The sequence below is a fragment of the Penicillium maclennaniae genome (genome assembly GCF_028827695.1).
Source record: "Penicillium maclennaniae strain IBT 15551 chromosome Unknown utg000006l:1.0-2513246.0:1.0-2515036.0, whole genome shotgun sequence".
In the NCBI taxonomy this organism is placed as follows: Eukaryota; Fungi; Ascomycota; class Eurotiomycetes; order Eurotiales; family Aspergillaceae; genus Penicillium; species Penicillium maclennaniae.
Genome location: NW_026623218.1, coordinates 2,082,317 through 2,092,606, shown reverse-complemented (window position 1 = coordinate 2,092,606; position 10,290 = coordinate 2,082,317). Strand labels below are relative to the sequence as shown.

The window sequence follows — 10,290 nt, the reverse complement described above, 5'->3', positions numbered from 1 at the left end:
GGCGACAGCACCCTACATTGAAGTCGTGGATCAATGGGGCGCCTGGCCAAGTGTTGTCGATTGTTTGTTGTTCTCAGTAACGGCAGGTCCATCTATCTCGAGGTTCCATCGCGACTTGGCGCGGGTCTGGGCTGTCACGTGATTATGGTTGCTATGGCGATTGCCACAACAAAGAATGCCTCGTTAGACGTGTAGCTGGGATCGCTGCAATTCGTGTAGTTCTTGAATCTACCGAATAACTCCTTAGTTGGTCCTGAGGCTATGAAGCTGTGACTGCGCCCGGATCCATGATTACCTCGACTCGTGGGCTGGTGGATCTTTAGGATGTGTGAATAGGTTGCTTCAACAGCTAAAGTTAATAGCCAAACGTTTACTCGTTTTCTCCCAGACCATCCTCAAATAGACTTGGTTGTCTACTGAAGTAAAATTGAGGCCCTGATATTTCAGGGTCATTAGGTAACGCATAATACATTCAATGAAGCTTCGGTTAACTCTTGAGCATGAAGAGTCGGGTCGGGTTGACAACTCAAAATATATCCGCACATATAGTTGGGACAGGCATTCCGCCTCAAAATATCGCAATGTTTACTCTTTCTAATCTTGAGTTTATATATATAACGACGGTGAAGACTGTCGATACTAGCACTTTTATATTGATAAAATTTGATTATCAGCTTACCGATATCCTCGGAGAAAAGCGTATTGACAGGACTGGCAGCCGAAGCATGCGATGGATACCTGCCGAGGCACAACCAAAGACCTTGCCATCTCACCCTACAGCTCGCCCTGCAAGGTTGCCCTTGCAGACAAGCGAAGGTAATTTCCAGGCGGGGCCCAGGCACAGGTTGTTCATTGGCCGGGACTTCTCTGGGCTGCATCGGCTCTCGCTTCCGAGAATGAGACCTCGCAACTCCATCACGCACAAGCACATGAGGCCTCGGACTGCGCCCGGAGAATTTTTGTTACTATTGACATTTGACATTTTTCTTATTTTCGATTCCCAATCTCCAATATCTAACAACTAATATCTCAATTTTAACCCCCCTTTCATGTACGGTGCAATGCAATGTGAAGTTGATTGGTGACAGGACTGGACAATGTCAAGCATAAATTTCCGTGTGATGGGCATTACATCGGCCGAGAGGCGATCCATTCAACCTGGACCATCCCGGCTCGCGTAAGTCCGAATTAGGCGGTGATCGACACTGTACGCTTTCTTTCAAGAGTGGTAGTAGTCGTACTTCGGCTTAGGATTATTTTTGAGAAGGAGATTCCCTATCTTTACTCGAGAGGCTGGAAGAATTTGATGTGTAGGATATGGACCGAGGTACACAGTGGTGTGATTTGGAAGGGCGATGGGCAGAACAGTAAACCAAGCCGACCAAAAGAAACTTTACGAGCGGAGGATTCCGCAACACGATAGTGTAGAAGCTAGACATCGACGAAGGACTAGATTCGGACAAATGGTGCCAGAATGAAGCCTAAAGGGAGTCGGGACTCGGCCGGGGCAAAGACAAGCCATGAGAGACACGACTGCGCTGCAGCCCAACGGGATCCGAAGCAGGTCACACTATCTGTCCCACCGCTGCATGAGATTTGGAATTGGACTCATCACGAGTGAGCTCTGACCCAAGGGGACCATTCACAGCTGTTGGGGGAGACCCTCTCACGAACTCATCATCGAGATCGAGTGAGACAAACTTACCCACTCTACTCTCTACTTCAAACTCACATTGTCTCGCCATGAGTCTGAACTCTAAAGATGTTATTTTCGGATGTGTAGACAAGCCTGAAACAGCGATCGCCTCATGATCGTCCCTGAGCCACCCCCTCCTTCAGGGTAGTGTCAAACGAACCGGTTCCTGATCCGAAATGTTTCTGGGCGCATGAGGCGTTGCGCTAGTTTCATTTAGACACAGTAGTCGACGGGACTAACCACAAAGAAGCTTAATCAGCCAAACATGAGAAAATCAGATTTTAGAATTACTGGCTTAAGCATGGGCACCACATACTTCGAAACAGAGCACTACACCGAATACCGTCTAGCTGAGAAAAGACCCACGCCGGGGCCGTGATGGGACATGGTACCCTGGCCTCTTTGGCCAATGCGAGCCTTACCCGCGGACTTAGTGCGTGCAGGGCTTAATTTCAGGGGAAAAGAACTCCTCGTCCAACTCTGGGGCCTCTCCAGGAAGCCTTTCTGCACAAATGCGATGCCAGACACCGGGTTTGATGGGGGCCCCTTCTTGCTGCAGGAGACAGCACGGTTGAAAAGTTGACTGGTGGCGTCGTCTAGCTTCATTTTACCCTGGTATCTGCTCAAGCCTAGATTCCAGAGCCGAGTATTGAGACCCTGCGGACTGAGGATTTTTTTTTTCCGCCCAGTCCAGCAAACGTAGACCTGGTCACTGGAGATCCCGCAGTTGTAATCTATCCCGACGTTCTACCGTACCGTGGTCGCAGGAGGCCAATGGTCATCAATGGAGGAGTAGGGAAAAGTCCCAAGTACACAAAGTCCTGTGTTGGAGAAAAAAAAATATATCGAGTTGTTGTTGGATGGTCCTTCACCACGACCTGATAGCCACTACCGGCACAAAGCACCTAGTCAGTACCTGCTCCGGGGAAGGGTGACTTTCTCGAGAGAACCAATTTTTCAGACCAGGCAGAATAGCCACCAAACCTAATGGTGCCACCTTTTCTATAGTTCGACTTGTTCCTTTTTCACCAACATTGAAAGAAGCAGGAGTCTGCGTCTGAGCTAGTCTTGATGGCGTAACGTGCATGGACTGCACATGCCTGGGCCACGGATTCCACTATTCCCCGGGCTGCGGCAGTCGTGTATTGGGCGGGCTTCGAAGGAGCCAGTCCAGAACGGGGCACTAGATTGCTCCTGCGGTAGTTGGCAGGGACCGGACAAATCAGCCAACTTGTCACGACTCGAAATAGGAACCAAGAAAAGAAAGGGGAAAGTCGAAAATAGCACGCTAACAGTGTTTTTCGGGACCTGGCCCCGTCAACGGCCGTGTGGGTCACGCCGATCGTTACCCCTGGCAAAGTGGGCAATGACAGCATCTTCTGCCCTGGGATCCTAGTCGTTTCCTGCTCCAGTTCTAGTTTCGTACTCGTGCCTGACTGTCTGCGCAATTCTGGAATATGCGCTTGTGATCTCCAGGAGTTAAACCGCTCCAATTCGAAATGGCAAACACGGTTCTTATTAATCTTCTCTCAATGGGCTTCAGCACCCATGTCGCTGAGGATACATCTCGGGCTATAGTCTAACACCGTCTCTCAAAATCGCCACACCGGACGGCACGAGTCGGACGTTCCACTTATGCTGTAACCAGCTGGTGGAGTCTTCCTGCCAAGTTTGATCCACTTCAACCCTAGCAAGTTTAGGTCTCTTCCGATATCCGTGAGCCTAAGGGGGCACCGTATAGCTCGGATTGTGGACTGAGAGGCTTCGAGACCGGGGTATAGCTGTTTGTTCCGATGGATCTTCTAGGGTGGTCTGCACTCTCGCTCCAAGAAGATCAGGGGTATATAAGACTCGGTGATCTTCGCCCTCTTTTGTTTGCTTCATCAGTCGTTTTTCTCATTCTCTTTCCGTCCAGTCTATCGTTCATCCATTTAACGGCAATCGTGCCCGTTCTCTGTCTTTTGCTTTCTTGTTGAAAGGACGCTTTTTCTTTTTTCTTTTTGTACACATATCTTATAGCCTCTGTGCTATACACACTCGCTGAACATGCGTTCTTCCCTCGTTATGCTTGCCGGTTTGGCAAGCTCCGCTCTCGCTTATCCCACAGACGTGGCTGCCGAACGCCGGACGTTCGGACTCGTCTCTGAGCTTCTCGGTGGTGCTACCCACGATGTCGTCTCCATCCTTGAGGATGTCCTCGGTGGCCACTCCTTCCACAAGGGCTCCGCCAGCCTTCTCGGTGGACTAAATGCTCAGGGTGCTGCGGCTCTTGAGGGTGGTGCTCTGGGATGCAGTCACGCTAACATCCACGCCTCTGCTCGTGCTCACTTGAAGACCTGGTTGTCTGGTAGCGTGAGTATCTCCGGCTCTCTCAAGACCTCTCTTCTCGCCTGGTGTGAGGGTGAGGTTGACGTTCTTGCCACCGATGTCATCGCCGCTCTGGCTGTGTACATTCCCTCCTGCGCTGAGCTTTGCGCCAAGGAGTCTCTCTACGTTACCATTGACGGCATCTTCTCCGCTGCTGAGCTTGCTACCGACCTCGTCCTGAGTGCTTCCGCTCAGCTTTCCCTCGGTGCCTGGATCGACATTGCTGTTGGCCTGGACGCTGACATCAAGGCTGGCCTCAGCGTTTGCGCTGGTGGTGGTCTGATCACCAGCTTGGATGCTGGTGTCAAGGCGAAGCTGCTCGCCTGGATCACTGGCGGTAGCTGCTCTCTCGATGCCAGCCTCAAGGCTTCCGTCCTTGCCTGGCTCCACGGCCGTCACGGTGGTGACCTTGTTGCCATTGGTGAGCTTGGTGTTGATGCTCTCAACACCATCTCCGTCGGTGCTTCCGTGGGTGTCTTCGTTGGTGAGGGAGGTGCTCTCTCCGTTCACGCCCAGGCTATGCTCGCCGCTTTCCTCGACACTAGCATCGCCGCTGACATCGATGCTGATATCCTCCTCGGCCTTCAGGCTTGCGCCAAGGGCGACCTCGCTACTGCTATCGAACTTGACGTCCGCACTAAGCTCGCTGTCTGGCTCTCTGGCTCGAGCTGCTCTCTCGGTGTTGAACTCAAGGCCGTTGTTCTGCTCTGGCTGTCTCTTGGTGCCACCGCTGATGTTTCCCTTGACCTTGTTTCTGGCCTCTTCGTTGATATCACCGAGTTCCTGAGCGTGACTGTCATTGATCTCCTCTCCGTCAACCTCCGTGGTGCCCTGTCTCTCCTTGCCTGCGGTGAGAGCCTTGACCTGCTGTCGTTCGAGGCTCGTGCCGAGCTTGCTGCCTTCCTGTCTGGCTGCACCTCCATCGACATTGGCGTTGACGTTGAGCTCATCATCTTCGAGTGGTTCACTGGCTGCAGCATGCCTGGTGCCCCTGCTGCTTCTAGCTCCGCTCCCAGCCTGCCTTCCGCCACTGCCAGCATTATCTCCAGCGTTCCCTTGCCCTCCGGTGTTGCTCCTACTGGCTCTGCCTCCGTCCCCAGCGGTTCCGTCCCTGGTGGCGTTATCCCCACTGGTGGCTCTGCTCCTTCCGGATCCTCGCCCGCTGGCACTATTCCCTCTGGCACTGTCCCCGCTGGCGGCTCTGTTCCTTCCGGCACTAGCCCTACTGGCTCTGTTCCCGCTGGTGGCTCTATTCCTTCCGGCTCCTCGCCCGCTGGTACTGTTCCCTCTGGCACTGTCCCCACTGGTGGCTCTGGCTCTACCGGCTCTGGCTCTACTGGCTCTGGCTCTACCGGCTCTGGCTCTACCGGCTCTGGCTCTGGCTCTACCGGCTCTGGCTCTACCGGCTCTGGCTCTGGCTCTACTGGCTCTGGCTCTGGCTCTACTGGCTCTACCGGCTCTGGCTCTGGCTCTACCGGCTCTGGCTCTACCGGCTCTGGCTCTACCGGCTCTGGCTCTACCGGCTCTGGCTCTGGCTCTACCGGCTCTGGTTCTGGCTCTACCGGCTCTGGCTCGTCTGGCTCTGGCTCGTCTGGCTCCGGCTCGTCTGGCTCTGGCTCGTCTGGCTCTGGCTCGTCTGGCTCTGGCTCGTCTGGCTCTGGCTCGTCTGGCTCCGGCTCCGGCTCTGCTGAGACTACCACTCCCTGTGAGACTGAAACCAGCACCTGGGTTACCTCTACTGTCATCTCTGGTACTCCCTCTCCCGTTACCGTCACTGGCGTCGTCCCCGCTGGAACTGTTACCGTTGGTGGCTCCGGCTCCTCCCCGGCCACCATCACTGAGACCAGCGTCTACACTACCCACACCGTGGTCTCTGGCACCACCTCCACTATCACTATCACTGATATCATCGGCGGCTCGGTCCCTACTGGCGCTGCCACTACCTTCTGGGAGACTGAGAGCGTCTGGGTGACTTCCACTGTCATCTCTGGCTACACCAGCACTATCACCGTCACTGGTGGTTCCGTCCCCGCTGCTACTGGCTCTAGCTCCACTGGCTCTGGCTCTGGCTCCGGCTCTGGCTCCTCTGGATCTACTGGCTCCGGCTCTGGCTCCTCTGGATCTACTGGCTCCGGCTCTGGCTCCTCTGGATCTACTGGCTCCGGCTCCTCTGGATCTACTGGCTCCGGCTCCTCTGGATCTACTGGCTCCGGCTCCGGCTCCTCTGGATCTACTGGCTCCGGCTCCGGCTCCTCTGGATCTGCTGGCTCCGGCTCTGGCTCCTCTGGATCTACTGGCTCTGGCTCTGGCTCCGGCTCTGGCTCTGGTGTGGTTCCCTCCGGCTCATCTCCTGTCGAGTCCGGCCGCCCCTGTGAGACCATGACTGTGCCCTACGTGACCTCCACTGTCATCTCCGGCACCACCATTCCCGTCACTGTCGCCCCTACCGGTACCCCCGGCAACGGTGTGTCCCCCGTCGACACCAGCTCTGCCCCCGCCCCCGCTGTGACCAGCGCCCCTGCTGTTCCCTTCAGCGGCTCTGTCACTACCACTGAGACCCAGACTGTTACTGTCACCGCCACCGTCTGCGGCTGCGAGTAAGCGTCTCAGCCAAATCACTATCCTATTTCCTGCAATATACACCAACTCTATTATTGTTTTAATCTCATGACAAGACGACCTCCAACCCCGTGGAATGGCCTTGCCTGCAGATCTTCACATCTCCAGACTCAGGTCGCTCATACTAATCCCGGTGGTATGTAATCGCGGAGCTCATCAATGGAGCTCCGCCTTGTCCTGTCTGTATTTATCTAATCCTAGATCAAATCTGCTCTGAAGTCTTCCAGCCCGTTCTGACATTGAATCGCTTGTTGTATTATGAAGCCTTCATGTTGCTTTCGTTCATTCAATGAAGTACTTTCCTTAATCCTTGTCCATTGAAATGTTGATACTTGTCTTTGAAAGTAAAGCCCTGGAGGTCTTTTCATCTTGCAAATGTATAGTTATGTTCACAATCGAAAACGGCGCATTCTGTCTCAATCTTCTTCCAACAAATTGCTTAAATTGCTAGCACGCTAGATATACATTTGACAGGCCTTTTTCCTTTCCATGGCTTATTTCTTCCATGGACGGCCCTATGACCATTGGCGTTTATAATTGGTCAGGGAACGCTGCACCTACCTTCCAGTTGGACAAAAGAGGAATTGCAATCAGCTGTTCTGACTAATTGCCCCTATGACTAGCTTGGTAAATTGGCGCCGAGCAAAGTTTGACTGCTTAGATTGTCAATATTGAGATGATCAATGCAATTGAATATTACGGGGAGACGAACGTCAATTCACTAGGCCATTTCACTGGCATTCTCCATCTGTTTGTCATCCGAATCCGCAGGCTTCTTGCCAGGAGGATCTTCTAGCTGAGCAGAGCCTTCTTTCTGATCAGTCAACTTTTGTCGTTTTTCAGGCGCAGACAATGAATTTTCACGCCGTTTGCGAGTAGAGCTATCGTATCTGTCTCTAGAGTCCCGCCGATGTTTTTCTCCGGGGACTCATGCTGTGACGACGATGACCGCGAGAGTTACTGCGGCTCAAACGACCACTTTCATGGCCCTTAATTTTCCGGCCCCTATCGCGGGACTGGGATCGAGAACGTGAAGGTGATCTGGAGTGAGAAGAATATCTTCTACGCCGATGGTGTCGTGGTGGAGGGGTCACGCTGCGGGAGACGGAACGCGGTCTGCTTCGGTCTCGTCTGGAAGTAGGTGAGCGTGGTAAATCACGGGAATTGGATCGATTGCGATCACCGTAGTCCGGGCTGCGTCTCTTTTCTTCTCTGCGGCCTCGCCGTGGGGACCTAGAGCGGGATCTGCGACGGTCATGCCGGGGTCGACGAGGGGAGCGGGATCGTGAGCGGTTTGGAGAACGTGAGTAGGAGGGAGAACGGACTGGTCGGCCTCTGTTTGTGCTAGACGGAACGTAAGAATCGAAGTCGCGGCGAGGTGGGGGTTCACGGTATCGATCACGGCTTCGGCTTCGGCTTCGGTTTCGGGGCGGTGGTGACCTTGAGAAGTCCCGTCGGCCAAAATCACGGCCTCCACGACCACCGCGCCTGCCTGATCCGCGGTCTGACCGCTCTCTTCTCCTCAGATCCTCCATCTCGCGTTCGCGTGTTCGCTCTTGCTCCCTTTGTCTTCGGCTGGCCTCAGCTGCCTTTTCAGCTTCGACCTGTACACCCGGTAAGTCAGATGAGCTTGTATGTTCGAGAGTCGGAAAAACCTGCCTTTTCTTGCATGAGCTCAAGCTTCTTGGCTTCCAAAAGCTCCTTTGGAACGCCCTGTGGGTTCTCTTGGCCGCTCAGGCACAATGACCACAGTTCCTTGCAGAATTTGGAGGTATCTTTGTCGAGGAAACCAGTGAGTTGGATTTGTAGTTCTTTCACGTTCGGCTAAAAGTCAGGGCGCAATACATTAGCAGGCGAAACACGAAGCTAATGAGTTGAGAGGTGTTGGCGCTTGGAGAGATGTACATAGCGAGAGCCTTCCAAGAGGTTGAAGCACAGCTCAATCACAATGTCGTCTTCATCTCCAAGGATTTCAGAGATACGACTAGCAATCCATCTGTCACAGAAAGCAATTAGTCAATGAAACGTGTCGCAATCGGTATCTGGGGAAGGCGCGGGTACTTTTTCATCACTTCTATGTTCACCTTGGTCATGTCGACCTTCCGAGAAAACTCGGGAGGGAACTTCGTGGACTTCAGCAGCTTCTGGTCCACCGGAGTCGCCATTTTCGCCGAAGGTCAAGGTGTTGTCGAGGATGAAAGAAAAGAAGCGCGTGAGATGCTTTGTGGATGTGAATGAGCGGTGAACTATAATGCCGTTCGATGGAAAGCGGTGTGGAGACGGCTTTCGAAGTAAGTCATTTTTGGGCTACCTTAAACACGATGCGGAAGGATTGGCAAAAGATTGGAATAACCTCACCGCCAATGTTTCTTTCCACTATGGAGAAAGATTGGATCCTCACAAAGCTTCCAGCCCATTCTGGAATGAAGTATCCATAAGGAGCACATGGTGTTGGAAGATCCCCCAAGCACACGGTCCAGCGAAGATGCCTATTCTGGCGAGGGGCATAGTATCAACATTCGAGCCGGCGCTTCCTTCAAAGCCCAAACTTTGTCCAGAGAAGACAAGGCACGAAAGCCACTCGAACATGGCAACGTCATCCATCGAAGCTGATCATTTGAATTTGCACTTGCCGCTTTGCTCGTACCGATTGCTGACGCCGCGGCCGGATACAACCGTCTGGTCATCCCCAGATATAGCCAAGCCGTCCCATACATTTGCTCGCGAAGAGATAATGAATCATTGAAAAGGCAAGATTAGAATATAATAAATCAACCAAGACACAGAAGAAGACACAAAACAAAAAAAGAGGAAAATGAAAAAGAAAAAGAAAGGGCCCGAACCGCGATTCGAACGCGGGACCTCCTCGATTCAAGATTACAGTAGTAATACCGTAGTACCCAAACGAGGCATAATACCACTATACTATCCGGGCGAGATATATTCATTGAGTCAAGATCAAGGTTCATGTAGTCCAAAATTATAATGCATTTTAAGAAATTAGACATCTCATTTCACAATTTGAAACGCGCGATCAACCTGTGGGCCATCGTAACAGGCTCCATTCTCTTTGGAAACCTCTGTGTTTTGTGTTGTTCAGAAAGCAAGTAGTGGTCTGCTTTGGTTTGGTTGAAACAATCTCAATTTTTGATTTAATTTTGCGCCAAAAAATCGAATGTCGACTCCCGTTTATTGAGCGTCGCCATCAGATGTCCATATGGCCAGTGAGATCGACGTTTTCACGTCCATTCACCTCCGGATGCCCCAATCTGAATCCGGACACGAACAATGATAATGATTTGCCGGGGGCTCAGTGTCGGCATCAGAAATACCTTTGTTTTACACTATTCATGCCGACGCCGCAGTCTGCGATAGCCCGGTCCATCCTCCTAAGATCTTCCCAAGATACTGTGCTATTCGAGTTAAGAAGGAGATGCCAAAAGCTTTGTTTCTTCACCGGACATAATCGGGGAAAACAAGACGACGTCACGAGGTATTACAATATGAGGGCCAGACTTCAATAGTCCTGTACAAAACGAACAAACTCGATGCATGCAATCAAATGGAAAAGATTGCAATTGAAAATTAGTCATTTGATGACGTTCTAG

General features: G+C 52.4%; 2 protein-coding genes across 2 annotated transcripts; one reads left to right on the top strand and one right to left on the bottom strand.

The window, feature by feature from the left end:
• Positions 1 to 3,742: 3,742 nt before the first annotated feature.
• N7477_007057 (putative cell wall protein) lies at positions 3,743 to 6,664 on the top strand (the record flags this gene model as incomplete). Its single annotated transcript, XM_056968720.1, has 1 exon — positions 3,743 to 6,664. The coding sequence occupies one exon, from the start codon at positions 3,743 to 3,745 to the stop codon at positions 6,662 to 6,664; it is 2,922 nt and encodes a 973-aa protein (XP_056821516.1).
• A 1,108-nt stretch (positions 6,665 to 7,772) lies between these two features.
• Positions 7,773 to 8,847, bottom strand: N7477_007056 (PWI domain-containing protein; the record flags this gene model as incomplete). Its single annotated transcript, XM_056968719.1, has 4 exons — positions 7,773 to 8,170; positions 8,338 to 8,506; positions 8,588 to 8,678; positions 8,744 to 8,847. 4 exons carry the CDS (start codon positions 8,845 to 8,847, stop codon positions 7,773 to 7,775), a joined length of 762 nt encoding a protein of 253 aa, XP_056821515.1.
• Between the last annotated feature and the right edge of the window lie 1,443 nt (positions 8,848 to 10,290).